We start from the raw sequence: 15,897 nt of genomic DNA, 5'->3' as shown, positions 1-15,897 counted from the left end.
TTATATTAGTCAAACAGTATTAAATGCTTAACTTAGTAGAGCTTTGCGGCACCTCTAAGACTTAGTTTTAGTATATTTTGATGGGCTTAAAGTGCAAGAAGGATTCTAGCCTCTTTATTAGACTGTGACATGCTGGGTGGTTAAGAATCAATTGATTAAATAGAGATAATGTAGGTTGAGGGATTTTTTGTCTGGTTCGCTTGCTGTCTGGCTCGCTATACATGTACGTTACCCTAATTGCATTCCATAATATATTCTTAAATAGTAGCCTCAGGCTCACTGCCCTCTCCGGCGTTGTGAGGTTAAACTCGGTTCGGATCGCCCTATGGTCTGATCTGTGTTCGGTCGGGTGGATGCCGCAATGGACTATCTCATCTGCTAGCTCGGTCGATGCGAGCATTAGGTCGATCATGCTCTCGCAGCTCACTCCTTCCTATGTCTCCGTTCCTCTTGGTAAGAGGCTGAGCAAGCCATGCTCATCCATGAGGTCGATGATCGGGTTCGCTTCGCCTTGCCTCCTGCTTCTTAATTCCTTAGGAGGGACCCGTGTAGAAGAATACTACGACTTCGAGATACCACCGGGCCGTATAGGTAGGCTGTTCTTGTATCAATCACGAGTCTTTATGGCCAACGCGTTCCTTAAGATGCTGGGCGTTCTTTAGCCAGACGTAATGGGAGGAGTATAACATATAGTAACATTACACCAAGACCCAAGGAAACTTTTTATAGGTTTACAATTTTATACCCTTGAATATTATATTAGCATAAGTACAGCGATGGAAACAAAAGTCATCATTAAGCTACGTGTGAGGCGCGTGATGTAAGCATCAGCTATAGTCTAGATGCCCTGAGGTTGGTAAACGACTCAACTGCACAACAAAGTGGACGACATCTGGTCAGGAACAAACTAGATTTGCTTTGTAAGCTTCTTCAAGTGATAAGAAATTAAAAGATATAGCCCGGCTTAGACGGTATTAATATAAATATAAACCCTGATTTATCCCTTCATTCTCTGAGCTTTTCTGAGACTCGCGGCCTACTCATATTCACTACTATACTCTATTGTTCCATCTAAGCAGACTCCTTACTTGCAAATCCTGCTTTCTTGATCTCCAAGTTCTTAGCGTCTTGAGCAGCAATAATGTCCTCTCCAGTTATAGCAAATTCCACCATGCTTTCAGGGGCTGGGAAAAAGTGGTTAAGGAGATAGTAGAAGACGCCACCAGATAAGAAAGAGTAGCCATAACCGATGTAGAAGCTGTACACATATTTCAGTCAGCATTAATGTTATGATAGAGAAGAGCAGGGTGGAATTTAGGACTTACAGGTGTTGACCTCCCAGCGAGACACTGGTATGGCTACCGCCCGCTTGGACAATATTGTCAATAAAGCCAGGAAGAGGGGGGATGCAGCCAATGAAGAAGGCAACCACAGCACGCCAGTTGGTTCCCCATTTTTGCGAGTAGCGGTAGATGCCGTGGAAGTCGTACATGTCCGGCACCGAGACTTTGCCGCGTCGGAGAATGTAGTAGCTGAAGAAGGATTAGAGTCGGCGAACTTTCAAAGCGTTACAATAGGCAAAGGTTAGGGTGGACGTACTCCGTCATAAGGATAGAGGTCATAGGACCAAGGAAGATGGTATAGCCGTTGAGGAAGGCGATAAACTTTTGGGCGGATGCCAAGATTTTCCACTGGAACATAAGGTCAGTCATTTAGTCAATAGAAAGCCAGTATTTTGTAGAACGAGACGTTGTAACACCAAAGAAACAGGTGCAGTTACTCACCGGAACAAAGGCCCAGCTACCAATTACGGCGGCGAGAATTTGACCACGTCGGATGTTGATATACCGGGGAGCAAAAGCCATCAAATCGTTGGCGGCACTAATTGAGTTGGCGGAAATGTTGATACCAAGCGTTACGATAATCAGGCCGATGGCTGCGAAGGCAGCTGCAGCACGACCACCAGAGGAACCAGATTTCATCCACAAGTTGATGATATCAATGGGATTCCAGAGAACCTCGCCGTACGCTGATTGGGAAGCAGCTGCTGTGAAAATGCCAAGGAGGCCGACAATGGCTGGTGACACTAATCAGCAATTTGAATAGGGTGCATGAACAGGAGAATCTTACTGAAGATGAAGGGGATAACGATGGCCTGCACGTTCTGAGCGCTGGGCTTGTTGGCATATCTGGAAAAGTCGGCGATGTTGAGACCGAGCGTGGAGTAGTTACCCAAGACTCCGTTGAGATCTAGATTGTTCAACTATTAGGGGATGAAAGAGACTACCAGAACTCCTTCGCTCACTATTGAAGAAGGCCCATGCCAAAGTGGCACCGTGAATGGTAGTGCCCTTGGAAATCACAGTGCTGTGGCTAATTGTTCCACCCGCCTTATGCAATGTGTCACCAAAGACAGCCAGGAAGACGATCGGGGCAATGATACTCTTAAAGGCGAAGAAGTATTGGACCTGCAATTATCAGCCTAATGTCCAGCTCACAAAAGTTGAATTGAGTGGTACCTTGGTGTATGGGATACACAAGAAGGGAAGCTGAAGGAGGAAGTAGAGCACGAATCCACACATCCCTGCAGTGGTGATGCCCTCAGATTCTGGAATGTAATTCGGGATATTGGCAAAGCTCGGCCAGATGGCTGTCAGTAGAACGGTCATGCATTGACCTCCAGTCGTGGTTTGCACACTACAAGACATCTCTCAGTCACGAACCTTACAGCAGCAAGAGGACAAAATGCACTTACCCGAGCCAGACAATGGCAAGGACACAGCGGGACAGCACAACAAAGTAGCTAAAGTAGTAGCCAAAGGGCATGCGAGAGAGAACCGGAAAGGGCGTGTGCAGCTGTGAACAAGTCAGTCAGTCGATGAGGAGCCACAATCACGAAGTGAGAAACATACAATAGCTCCGATTCTTCCATTGGCTGTAATGACAAGGCCCATGAGAAAGTTACCAAGCACACAGGCTCCAATCGCCATTCGCCAACTAAGTCCGACAGCAATCATGGATGAGGCTACGCCACGAGACATTAACAATTCGCGCTCTTCCTGTGACCTATAAACAACGTAGCAAGCTTACCAACTTCCCAGTTCGACACAGCCCATGCATCTGCCATCCAATAAGCCACATAGGCACCCCAATTCCAGGTTCGCTTCGAAGGTGGGATCGGATCGAAATCCGCATTGGACAAGTTCTTGGACGGTGCAAAGGAGCTCGGTTCCTGGTGAACTTCGAGGCTGAAGTTGAATCCGAATCGTCGCCTCACCGGGCCGACTTGCCCCGGTTCCGAATCGGAAGTAACCCCGAGGCCATTCTTAGTGTCCGAGCCGTCTGACTGCATCTTGGATTAAGACAGGGAAAGTGAAGCGCAGTGCCAAGTCAATCAATAGGAGTACACTAGAGACCAAGCCGTTGGAAACAAAACAAATGCCAAGCGTTTTAAGGGGACATGAATGGGGGGAGTCTGGGGATTGATATCCGAGAAAAACACGCTGTAAAGCTTATCTCCGCAATCAATAAATCATAAGATCTATTGATAAGCTAATAAGCCAGGAGGGATCCAGCTTAGCTTTATCGCCACCCAACTGTAATTCGTGGCGTCCGTCCCAACCTGGCCAGTGAGATCTATGAACGTTATCTTCTGTGATACGATGAAGTGTGACTAAAACCGAGGGTCTCACTGGTTCTTATCTTGTCGGCAAAACCAACCTCAGCTTCTTCAGCTCAACAGGAAGACTTGCCACAGATCAATACCAATTCATATTGCGTGCCTGCTAACCTAATCAGGTGGTGGACGAAAGAAACGGGACTCAAGGGACAAAAGTGGCTAAGTGGCAAAAATAGTAGGTCACCTTTCTGCGACGCAAACCCGGGAAGAGTCTAAATATTTTTGTCGATACCTCTTTGCAGTCCCGATTTTTCCCTCCACAGCCTGCTAATCTAGTTACACAGTCCATAGATAACGCGCTATTTAAGATCTTAAACCCATGCCCTTATTATTGAAAGTCACTACTAAGCTAAAAAGCATAGCGCACTACTTTAGTTAGTAATACTTCCTATTCAACCTATATTAAGTACATTAATTAATTAAACCTATCTATATAATTCTTACCCCTCTCTTAGGCTAATACCTTATGCTATTCCTATTTAGAGGGTATTATATTATATAACCTTAACGTATATGATAAGCGAGTGGGACAGACAAGCGAGCGGGACAGCTAGACTATTGTAAAGGTATGGGCCTAATCGGCACGATCAGGGTGATATTAGAGATGGAAAGGTAGATTCCGTATTATTATTAGACTTTAACTTGCCAAAGCCTCCACGAGTCTTCGACGGGAAGAGTTTAATATGGCCTCTGGCCCACGTAACTATCCGATGGTTTCCTGACCTGCCGGCGAAAGCCGGCATAACCCGGGTATTCTTATAATTACCCTCTCTCCCTGTAAAAGACTGAAAAATAGAGGAAATATAGTCTTCAAAGACTATAGGGTAGGTAATAGAGATAGGAGGTGAATAGGCAGTGGAATCAGTCCTTATATAAAGCTGATTGGCTAGGTAAGGAATCATAGAGTAATAAGAGTGGGGCAAATAGAAGATAGGGTTAAAATAGAGAAGACCAGCTTCTAATTAGTGTTCTTATTGTCTGAATTAATTGAAGATCTTAGGAGCTATTTCTAAGAGAGGGTTTATAGCTTATATAGTAAATGGCTCGGAATATATTAGCCCGATTCGGATAGAAGTTATACCGTCGGATAGCCCTAATTCCGGGCTTTAAAACCCTATCATCTATTAAAACCGTCGGTTGAGCTACCGACAGTTTTTTTGTATGGGAGATTTTTTTTACGCTAGCAGACCATGGGGCAGCTGTTGAACCCGATCTTGAGTGAATTGCTTGATTGATTTTTCTCTAACTGACTCTTGCCCCTCTTTTGGGCTGATGCTATGCGCTATTCCTATTTGAGATGTGTCTGTTCACGTGACACTCCTTCAACTGGTTCCGAGGCTCATCTGGTCAAAACGCATTGCGGAATGCCCTGCACATTCTTGTATGAACAGGACCGCTTCGGTTCAACACACCCCCCCAGAGTGGAAAGCTTTTGACACTCTGAATAATAGCTCTCATCCTTTGCAACATATTCTGCATCATTTGAGTCCTTTTCTTTGTAAAGTTCCCCTTTTGGATCGTAGGGCATTTGCACCCAGTGTGCCGTGTTGTATTGTTTGCAGTTGTGAATAGAAAGAGGAAGATTTGTTCGGACGAATAGAAGCTGTTTTTCTTCTTTTGGCGATTATGAATCGTGAACAATAGGTGATTCACTGTTTTGCCGTTTGTGATTCACATTTGAGGCTCGTAGATATAAATTGCCTCTCGCCTTGAGCTTCCTTTCTTTCTTTTCTTCCCTTTCAACACCATCACGATCATTCGGTACGTGGTTTTCGATCGCCTTGTGCCTCTCTTCTTCGAGCTTGCTTTTGGCCTTTTCGAGTTGCCTTTGCTGATCGTTGCATACAGGCAAACTTCTCTTGACTTCTCGCGCTCCGCCGCTGCCGTCCAGATGTCTGAGGCGTAAGTTGTTTCACCCCTTGAGGTTATGGGTTGGCTGACTGAAGGGCAGAGATGATGATACTTTTTCTTCTTCACTCTCTCCCCCGCTCCCGGAGACTCCGTCAGTCATTTCGAGCTTCGAATTCGTGGAACGCAGTGCTAATTTGATCGTAGCAACGATACTCCTCGTTCTCCGTCTCGGGAGCCCAGTCCCCCTCGTCCGCCTTCGCGACAGGCCACCCCTCGCCTTCGCCTGACGCGGGCTCGTGCTCGTCGCCAAACGCAGGCTGGTGTAGCTGGTGCTCGGCGCGCTGAGCGTGCCCTGCAGGTTGAGATTGCGACCCTCTCCGCTTCAGTTCTGTGAGTAGCACTTTGTTCTTGTGTTTTGACGCTCGTTCTGACCTTTGCATAGTCAAGATGAGAAGCGCCTTGTCCCTTGCCTGCCCTGCCTCAACAGTGCCCTCGCTGGTCAGAGCACCGGTGAGTGTTGGGCTAAGCCTGGCGTTCGCCGTTGTGAGCGTTGTGACCCCGGCGGCTCATGCCGTCAGATGTAAGTCCGCTCTCATATCGATCTCGCAGCTCGTTTTGCTGATTTGAATCTCATAGTCCTACTGCTGCTCTCCCTGTGGCGTTGTTTTTCTTGGACTATGTCCAACAGGATCCTTCCCGCGTCAACGCGACCGTGAGTGCAATCCAAAGTTCGTTTCGATCGTTTGAGCCTCATTGCTAACTTTCATTTTGCAGGAGAAGAACAAGCGCCGCATTGCGGTCAAGGTGGTGTTGAAGGGTGTGTCAGATGGATGCTTTCCGTTGTCTGGTGACCCTCGTCTGGCTTAGATGAGGATGGTTTCCCTGTTTTGAGTCTCGTTCGGTTGTTGTGCTTTGAGTCATTGTCGGTAGGCCTTCGGGCACATGGTGAATTATAATTGTGCTTGCCGCCGCCTTTCTGTCTTCTTATCTTGCTGTGACTTTGTGACCTTCGAGCTTCAAAGTGTTGATACGAGCCTCGTTCATCACAATTGCAGCTCGTCCATGATTTCCTCAAACGTTCGCTCCTTGAGCATCTTGTTGCGACGTTTCGTAATGCGTTCTCGAATATCGATGAGTCCATACTGCTTGCAGCTCTCCCTTTGTCTGCCGCCTTGCAAGGCCTTTGTTAGACCATCTGCAATTAACTTTGCGCTTTCTTTGTAGCTAAGGAAGATTGCTTTGTTCTGAATGTGCTCTCGTAACCAATGGTTGTGTACGTCCACATGCTTCAATTTCGTCTTTAGCCTTCCGAGAGGACTTTTTAATAGTCGGATCGTTTGTTCATTGTCAGAAACGAGGTGCAGATCAGTGTTTTGCAGCTCGAGTTCTAGGCTTCGAAGTAGCCTTTGTTGAAACAACCCTTCTTTTGCTGCTTGAGATAGTCCAAGTAGTTCTGCCTCTGTTGTGGAGGTCGTGACCGTGTCTTGCTTATTGGCTCGCCATCCGATTAGGCTTCCAAAGAGCATCATTGCGAAACCTTGTGAGCTCTTCCGGTCAATTGTGTTATCTGCGAACGATGCGTCGCTATGGACCACAAAGCCTTCTCCAGGTCCGAACTGCAGAGCGTAGAAACGCGTTGCGTAAAGATAACATAAGACTCGATTGGCTGCTTGGACATGCTTTTCCCTGGATTGTTCATGAATCGGGCTAGTCGGGAAATAGCAAAAGCGACGTCCGGTCTGCTGATAACGCTTGCGTAGAGTATCGAGCCGATAACTCTTTTGTACCAATTGATTATGCGTCTTATCGCTTCTCCTTCGTTTGGAACGAGCTCCTCCTTCATCATTGGAGAGCCATTTGGGGCATCCGCAGTTCGTAGCTCATATATCTTCTCCAGATACATGATTTGCGTAACCCAGATCCGTCTTGAGGTGCGATCCCGGATGATCTCCATTCCAAGGAACCATTGCAGCTCGTGCCCTCCAGTCAATTTATACTTCCCCTTTAGAGACTCAATGACTTGGGATGCAGTGTCCCTATCTCCTTTCTTAAACGCGACGACTATATCGTCTACGTAGAAGAATATGAAGACTCCGTCTTTCTGATAGCAGCATGGCTCGTCTGGTACTTCTCTGCAACCCGAGCTTCGAAGTGTGCTTCCGAGTTCCGTTTGCCATAAAAGCGGTGCGACTCGTAGTCCATACAGTGCTTTGTGCAAAAGCAACACTCGCTCTTCCTTGTGGCCTCCCCTAAACCCAGGAGGCAGTTTCATAAACACATTGCTCTGCAGTTTTGCATTCACAAATGCGTTCACGGCGTCATACTGTAGCAATTCGAGATCGAATCTCGCTGCAATCGCCAGCATTGTTCGGAATGACTTTCCAGCGAGGGTTACAGCGTAAGTGTCCTCAGCGCTTGACTTCTGTTGCTGGTCTCCCCGAACAACGAGTCTCGCCTTGCACTTCTGCAGGTACCCATGCTTGTCGAACTTGTAGGTGAATACCCACATACAGTCCAGTATTTGCGAGTTGCGTATCCGTGGATCGCACCTCGCAATCTCTGTCCAGGATGACATCTGGCGGTGGCTCTCCAAGTGATCTCTCTGCGCTTGTTTGAACTCTGCCTCAAACCTGTGTCCGATTAGACTACCATGGGAACTTGGAGCCGGAGGCAGATTCTTCCTATGGTATGCTTGTCTATCGGGTTTGAGGTGCGTTTGAGTCATTTGCGTCTCACACTTGGGCTTGAGCTTGTCTCTGATGCATCTACTCCTCGTTGCCTTTGAAACCAGCTCATTCTCCTTTCTTGCTATAGGCACTGCCATTGTCCCTGCATAAAATGCTTGGTTCAGGATAAGTAGATCTTCCTTTGATCTTCTTACTTCATCCTGACTTTGGCTTGTCTGTGATCCTATCTGTGCAAGAAAGCTTGAGAAAGGGCTTTCTGGTGGCGTTGGGAGGATCTCAAATCTTGCTTGAGTGTATTTTGAGTCATTGACTTGTGTGTCTTCTGTTGACTCTGTCTCAGCATTTGGCAAGTCTTCAATAAGACTTTCGAGGCTCGAATCTGGCATTTCCTGTTCGTCAGGGCTTTGCACAGGGTCCATGACCTGATCGACCTGTTGGGTACTTAGAAGAGCCTGCAGTCGCTGCTGAATCTCTTCTAAGGTCTGTTCCCCAATGGTATCTCTCATCTGCACTTCATTAGCGTTGAAGAACTCTTGTTCGTTAAATATAACATCTCTCGTGATGTAGATCTTGTTGGTCACTGGATTCCACACTCGAAAAATGTTCTGGGAGTTATATCCAACTAGGAAACCTATCCAAGCCTTTGGATTCGTTCTTGAAAGAAGCCTCTTGTCTTTTCGCTGTGCTGAATCCGTAAGAGCAAAGGCTTTGGAGCCAATTGTTCTTATGTGTCCAATCCGAGGCTGGTTTTGCTCTTGCGCACGTGGAATGCCTGAAAAGAAGCTCTCATATGGCGTTCTCCAGTGTAGACCTTGTTTTGGAGTTCGGTTGAGTAGGTACACGGCCGTTCTCATCATCTCTGGCCAAAGTTCTGCTGGGAGGTTACTATCGATAATTAGCAGTCTCACTTTCTCTTTCACCAACCCCCCAGAACGCTCTCCAGAGCCGTTCTGCTGCTGGGTGCGAGGTGCACTCTCATCTACCCTGATTCCCTTTTCGGTAAGCCATCCGCGGATCGAATTGGCCTTTTGCAGCTCGTTGTCCGTTTCAATGACTCGGAGTTTGATGTCATACATCGTGTCGAGCATTTGCGTGAAGTGCTTCAGCATCGCAAGTAGGCTCTCTTCTTGACGGTTGACGAAGTAGTAGTCCCAGCAGAGACCTGACTCTCGGTCTGTGAGAATTCCGCAAGACGTGTAGTCATTTATCCCTTCTGGATAGTCGTGGAAGTCTAGCGAGACTCTTTCACCAGGTTTCGAGGCTCGTTCCCTTGGTTCGCGGTGCTCTTGACGTTTCATTTTTGCTAGTCCGCAGACGTCGCATTCGACAGTGACCGGTCCCTTGATCTTGACTCCAAACGTATGGTTCATCAGGTGCTCTAGGCTTCTTGGTCCTGGATGTCCTAGGCGGCGATGCCAAACCATTGCTCGAGCTCGGTTAGGCTTCCTTGCGGTCCACGAGTTATAACGCAGGTGCCTTGAAGGAAACGCGGCGCGTTTTGCCGTTTCGGGGATATATTCCAGTATATACTGGTCGTGTTCCTGCTGTAGCTTGCATAGGGCCTGACCATTGAGGTGTCTGATGATATCCTCGTTGTTCCGTTGGTCCCACCAGTATCCAAGCTGGCGTAGTTGACGTAGGGATACAAGATTTGTTCCCATTTCTGGACAGTACGCAACGCGCTGCAAATTGAGGATTCGCGGCTCGTTCTGCAAGTTCTGCACTTGAATGTCCACATTTCCATATCCATAGATCGGCAGCCACTTCGATCCGGCAAATACGCCGTCTCCGTATTGGGCGCTCTTCAATGAAGTAAATCTCTTGGCTTCGTTGAAGATGTGGATAGTCGTCCCTGAGTCCAGGATTGACGAGTTGCGTAATGGGTATTCGCCGCTCGATGCCAAGAAGGCAGCTGCTTCTTTCGAGATAGAGCGTCTCAGGCCGGATAGTCAGTTCGACTTCTCTGATGAGTCCTTACTCTCATTTTGGAGCCTCTCATAGAGTTCTCGAACCTCCTTATTCTGCTCAAGACGTTGCTCCCAAAGGTCTAGCTGTCTCTGTGACACGTGGTACTTCTTTGGGGCTTTCTCTGGGAATGCTACCCAGCATGACGAGGAGTTTGGGTACTTGTGTCGTTTCTCACATAGTATGCATTGCTCTGGTGTTTCCAGAGACTGACGAGGACGCTTTGCAGAGTCTTCTCTTGACTCACGCGTAGAGGAGCGGCTTCGCTTTATGTCCTGAGAGGGCGAGGCTCGAAATGTCGGTCCGAAGCTCCCTTTGCCACTCGATCAGTCATAGCCCTGTCGCCTCTCCCTTTTCCCATCTTGAATCTCTTGCCGGAATTGTGCAGAGAAGGTCAACGGCAAGTAGGTTCCATTCTCGATCTTCTCTTTATTTTGACCTTGCTCAATCCGGAGGAAGATCTTAAACCGATATTCCAGAGCTTCTTTCAGGTCATCGAACCAGGTGTTGGGGTGTTGTGCTTCAGCTACTTGTCTGAGCTTTGCAACTCGTATTGACTTTTCCCAGTTGGTGATCCACTCTTCCCAGTTCGTTTTGCTGTTCGAGGCTGCCTTTAGCACCTCGAAATACCCTTTCGAGCTTGTTTCCTTCTCAGGCTGTCGTCAATGCCACACGCTACTTTCAGGTTGAGAAAGAAGCTCGCAATATTGTCATACTCGGCTGACTCATTCATAGCCGGGGAGCATGTCTCGACATAATGTGGATTAACCTTCTCGATCATCCAGTTGAGCACATTACGGATACTATCCGCTTGTTTATTGTATCGCTCGAGATCGCTCCGGTAGATAGCCAGCTCTGCCTTATACGCCTCTTGGTCCTCTGGAACCATTTCGACGAATGAGGTCGCAGCGCGTTCGCCTCGAACGGGTCTCGGATCGTGTGTCCCTTCTTCGGTGGCTACTTTCGCTCGGTAGTCGCCTATTTCCGGTCTCCTTGGTTCCTTCTCACGAAGAGTGTTGAATTGGCTTAGGTCATCGAGTCGACCTAGCTTATATACTCGTTCCGCCGTTATCTTCATGATGTAGGATTGTTCGAAGGAGTCCCAGTCGTTCGGTCCGTTCAGGAGGTAGGGCTTCGTGTTCGCGATAGAAGACATGTTTTCGCGATTCGGATGTTGGTATCGAGGTTGGTTTTATCGATTTGACGTTCGTTTTGGTAGTTACAGCTGCCTTGAAGAAGTACAGCTCTGAGACTCTTAATTGTTGAACCCGATCTTGAGTGAATTGCTTGATTGATTTTTCTCTAACTGACTCTTGCCCCTCTTTTGGGCTGATGCTATGCGCTATTCCTATTTGAGATGTGTCTGTTCACGTGACACTCCTTCAACTGGTTCCGAGGCTCATCTGGTCAAAACGCATTGCGGAATGCCCTGCACATTCTTGTATGAACAGGACCGCTTCGGTTCAACAGCAGCCGACAGTTTTTTTCTCGACCAGCCGACGTTTTCTAGAAAAGAGGGTTCCTATAGGGCTAAGGCTCCGCAAAAGAGATATATATAACTTTAAGCTATAAGGATTTTAGAAATAAAGTCCTTTTTCTTATATCTTATTTCTTAATTTTTCTAGAATTATTTAAAGATAAAAAAGAGAAATTTTAATAGGGTGGTCAGTGCAACTAGCGCTACGCTAAAATTTCCCAACCACCGCCACAACTTAGCTATCTAGCCACACTAACCACCTCGCCAGCCACAATTAAGATAATTCCTTAGCTAATAAGCTTTAACCTCTATATTCTTTCTTTCTTTTACCTCTTTATAAAGACTTTAACTCTTCCTAGCTATTTACTTCTAATTTCTATTTCTATCTATATCTTAGTTATCTAAAAGTATTATTTATTTATATCTTAGTTATCTATAAGTCTTATAATTATGGATTATTTTACTTATATCCCGGCTTTTTCCCTTCTAATTTGCAAGACTTGCAAAACCGCAGTTCTTTTTAACCAAATTCAACAACACCTCCGCCAACAGCCTCATCAGCTTTCCCTCCAAGAGATCAAGCCTACCCTAGAGCAAGCTACTAAGCTTGATCTTCTTCAGGGCCAGAAGGACCTTATAAGGCTACCTAAGCCTATTCCTCCAGGCCCTCCTATCTCACAACTTGGAGAGCCTATGCAACAGGGCTTCCGCTGCACCTTTGAGCCTAGCTGCTTCTATGTTGGCTCCCAGCTACGCCGAATTAGAGAGCACTTACGGGTCTTTCACAAGGTCCAGCAGAAGGGTCAAGACGGCCGGCCTTCCAAGGCAGCAGCCTCGCAGCCTTCTATAGCTACTGAAAGCTATTGGCGAGCCGGCGTAGCCTATCAGCAACTCTTCAAGCAAGGGCCTCGCAGTGAATACTTTGAGGTCTTGCTAGAAGGTAATAGCTCTGAAGCTCTCTCTCTTCTAGAAGCCAAGGCTGCCTTTGAGGCCCAAGCCCTAGCTATCAGAAGCAAGGAGGCCGAGGCTATAGAGCAGCTAAATGACTTTACTGCTCCTAACCCTTGGCTTCGAAGGCTAGGATCAGCAAGGCACTTAGCTGACTTTAGTGGGGAAAAGGATTTCCTAAGAGAGCTGCTTTCTCTTGACCTTACCCTAACTAAAGAATCTCTAAAAGAGACCTCTGAGCTAGATTGCTTTTTTTCTCTTGCAGGCTTTTGAGGAGCTTATTCAAGAAGCTATAGGCCTTATAGCTTCTAATGAGATTCCTCTGAATGCTCTCTTTGAGGTTAACCGGCAAGATGCCTCGCAGCCAGCAAAGAAGCCCTTTAGCTATAGGTATAAGAAGGCTACGCAAGACCGCTATGCCATAGTAGCAAAGCAGCTTCTAGTCTATACCTTCCGCTGCCTTAACCTTGAGCCCGCAGAGAGGCCACCTTTCAAAGCAAGCCAGCAGCAGCTAGCTAGCTATAAGGCTCTATCTGATAACCTTGATGACCTAGAAGAGGCCTGGCTCTCAGCTAAAGGCAACTTCTCTAGCCATAAGGTTATAGGGCTTTATAAGGGGGTAAAAGAAAGGACCTTGGCGCTTTTCATCTCGATCCTAGATCATCAGACTAAGGATAGTGAATTTGATAGCGTCATGGTCTCCTTTCTTACTGTGCTTAGTATATCCCCTGATGGCTCTTGGCTAGGCTTTAAGACCTTTACCCCTTTTCTCTCTGCCTTAGTATCTATTTCTAGGCTACTTATCCTGCGGGAAGTAGCTAGAAAAAGAGATAAGGCTATCCAGCAGCATACCGAGCTTGGAAGCTCTCTTCTAGAAGCTCGAGAGGCAAGCCCTGGTTATTTTGAGCTAGTGCAACAGCTCGTAACTAGGTGCATGCTAAATAGCCCGGCTGGGGCTGACACGACCCCTATGCAGTTTATCCTTCGGCTGCGTAGCTATGGCATAGCTGCCAAGGCCAATACGGCCCAGCCCGGCTATATCAGCTGGGAAGGGGAGACTATCCTCTATAGAGGCAACCGGCTTAGCCTCCCTAGCCTGCAGCATATACTGCAAGCTGCCCTAGACGAAGCCCGGCTTCTTCTCTTCCAGGGGCTTCTTATGCAAGAGAGCTATACCTTGGAGGATAGCCAGCCAGCCCTAGTGCCTTCTATCCCCTGGGATTCTATCCAGGATAACCCTACTGATAATTCAGTAGGCTATTCCTTTTTAGATAGCCTCTATGAGGTAGCTAGGGGAGGCACTAAGAGCTGGCTTTTTTCCTTTCTCTGGGAAGACCCTATTCTCAAGGCCCGCTGGTTTGGAAGCTCTAGTAGCTCTTCTATAACCCCAGAAGCTAGGGCTATGTCTTCTTATAGCCAAAGCATTGAGAAGCTGCTTGAGCTGCTAGCCTTCTTGATCCACTTGAGCAGCGGTCTTCCGGCTAGGTCAAATGAGCTCTTGACTCTTCGGCACCGCAATACCGCCGCAGGGGGCATCCGCAATATCTTCCTAGACCAAGGGCTAGTTATGCTAGTTACTGGTATTCACAAGGGCTTTTCTAGGTCAGAGAGACTCAAGGTTATTCACCGCTTTCTTCCTCAGGAGGTTAGCACCCTTTTAGTCTATTATCTCTGGCTTATCTTGCCCTTCTGGGAAGCTATGCAGGCCAACTTTGACCGTAGCTCTCAGGGCTCTTTTTCCCCCTTTCTCTGGAAGACCTCTGGCCTAGATGGCGATGAGGGTTCTAGCAAGAAGGTAGAGGCCCTAGGGGATAACCCCCAGCTGCAGCAGCTGCAGGCCGAGCTAGGGTTCTATAGCCCTAGAAACTCTCCCTTTGGGGCCCTGAGAGGCAGCCAGGCTGATAGCCCTAGGCTGCATATAGGGCTTGCAGCAGGCTCTTGGAATTCGGCTAGGCTTAGCCGGGTCCTTAAGCGCTGGGGCAAGCTAGCCGGCATCGAGTCTCTTACTATCAGTAGCTGGCGGCATATAGCTATCGCCCTAGGCCGCCGCTATATCCGCGATGCAGCTATTACTAGCCAGGGGCTATATAGCGAAGTCGACCACGGAGATAGCGAAAGCAGCTCTGATGAAGAGGGCCCTGGAGAAAGAGATACTATTCTCCATAGGCAGACCGGCCATGGCAGCATGACTTCCAACCTCGTCTACGGCCGGCAGCTTACAGAAGCCCACTTTGAGACCTATCAGCGCAGGCAAAGCTTCCGGCTTCTTAGTGAAGAGTGGCACTTCTTGCTTGGTTTCCCCTCTGCCCCTGACATTTATGGCTTGCGTCGGCTGGCAACCGACGATTAATTTAATATGGGAAATATTTTAGCGCTTACATGACATAGATATGCCGACGATTAAAATGAGCTCTAGCCGACGATTAAAATGAGCTCCAGCCGACGATTAGTAAAGTGGCCCCCGTGATGGTTATAATAAGCTAAAAAGATAGAATAATATAAAGTAAATATCTGCGAGTTAATTAATACTAATATTTATATATAGATTTATTAGTTTTATACTTTAGCGGCGTATTTACTTCGAGATTATTTTCTTTAATGGTTATTAGGCGATAGGGTTAATGAGCATGGGGTTAACCGCTGTAGCTAATGATAGAGCGTCTTAACTTATAAGGGTCGGCGGTAGCTATTAACCATTAGGTCTATTACACTTAGCTTAAACTATTAATGTAGAATAAAGGGGGTTTAAACTGGTATTAATGCTGCGTAGTTACTATTAGAGTTTAGAGAGGGAATTTTAACCTTTGCTTTCTTTAAATCATTTATAATAGAGTACTTCGTATATAACCTAGAACTCTGGCTTCTCTGCTATCGAACATATAGGATCACGGTCACATAGAAGCAGGTCAAGGTATATCTTCGCAGTGCTCCGCATCATCTTAGCGCTAAGATGATCAAGGATGCGCAGAGGTGGGCATCTAATTACGAAGTCTTTCAGAACCAGCACGAAGCCCATAATAATCTACCACCAAGGCCCAATAATATACCGCCAATTACTAGATTAAGTCCGCTAGGTATAAGAGGCATCTAATGCGAGTTTATCACAAAGCAGAGCATATCCCCGCCGGATTGCCGGTACGTAGGTATAGAGTTATAATAGATTTAAGAGCATCTTAAGATCAAGCACTAATAAGATCTAGATCTTAAGGGTAGATGTCGCTTAGCTGCTACGGCCAAAGAGGAAAGAAGTAATAGCCCGTGGAGGACTAGGGTATATTATTAATGATTAT

General features: G+C 47.0%; 4 protein-coding genes across 4 annotated transcripts; 2 read left to right on the top strand and 2 right to left on the bottom strand.

The window, feature by feature from the left end:
• Positions 1–1,071: 1,071 nt before the first annotated feature.
• LRP88_14327 (permease for cytosine/purines, uracil, thiamine, allantoin-domain-containing protein) lies at positions 1,072–3,352 on the bottom strand (the record flags this gene model as incomplete). The annotated part of the gene is made up of 10 exons (XM_083250673.1): positions 1,072–1,258; positions 1,326–1,532; positions 1,600–1,691; positions 1,785–2,077; positions 2,131–2,250; positions 2,306–2,468; positions 2,520–2,697; positions 2,756–2,856; positions 2,913–3,025; positions 3,091–3,352. 10 exons carry the CDS (start codon positions 3,350–3,352, stop codon positions 1,072–1,074), a joined length of 1,716 nt encoding a protein of 571 aa, XP_083093528.1.
• Positions 3,353–5,570: 2,218 nt separating this feature from the next.
• Positions 5,571–6,397, top strand: LRP88_14326 (uncharacterized protein; the record flags this gene model as incomplete). Its single annotated transcript, XM_083250672.1, has 5 exons — positions 5,571–5,581; positions 5,735–5,920; positions 5,973–6,110; positions 6,167–6,242; positions 6,305–6,397. The coding sequence occupies 5 exons, from the start codon at positions 5,571–5,573 to the stop codon at positions 6,395–6,397; spliced, it is 504 nt and encodes a 167-aa protein (XP_083093527.1).
• A 4,398-nt stretch (positions 6,398–10,795) lies between these two features.
• Positions 10,796–11,338, bottom strand: LRP88_14325 (uncharacterized protein; the record flags this gene model as incomplete). Its single annotated transcript, XM_083250671.1, has 1 exon — positions 10,796–11,338. The coding sequence occupies one exon, from the start codon at positions 11,336–11,338 to the stop codon at positions 10,796–10,798; it is 543 nt and encodes a 180-aa protein (XP_083093526.1).
• Positions 11,339–14,009: 2,671 nt separating this feature from the next.
• On the top strand, positions 14,010–14,957 carry LRP88_14324 (uncharacterized protein; the record flags this gene model as incomplete). Its single annotated transcript, XM_083250670.1, has 1 exon — positions 14,010–14,957. The coding sequence occupies one exon, from the start codon at positions 14,010–14,012 to the stop codon at positions 14,955–14,957; it is 948 nt and encodes a 315-aa protein (XP_083093525.1).
• Between the last annotated feature and the right edge of the window lie 940 nt (positions 14,958–15,897).

Source organism: Fusarium phalaenopsidis (genome assembly GCF_050370095.1).
Source record: "Fusarium phalaenopsidis strain FUZ10S chromosome Unknown contig_32338, whole genome shotgun sequence".
In the NCBI taxonomy this organism is placed as follows: domain Eukaryota; kingdom Fungi; phylum Ascomycota; class Sordariomycetes; order Hypocreales; family Nectriaceae; genus Fusarium; species Fusarium phalaenopsidis.
The sequence above is the reverse complement of the archived record's forward strand: the minus strand, read 5'-3'. Positions and strand labels throughout refer to the sequence as shown.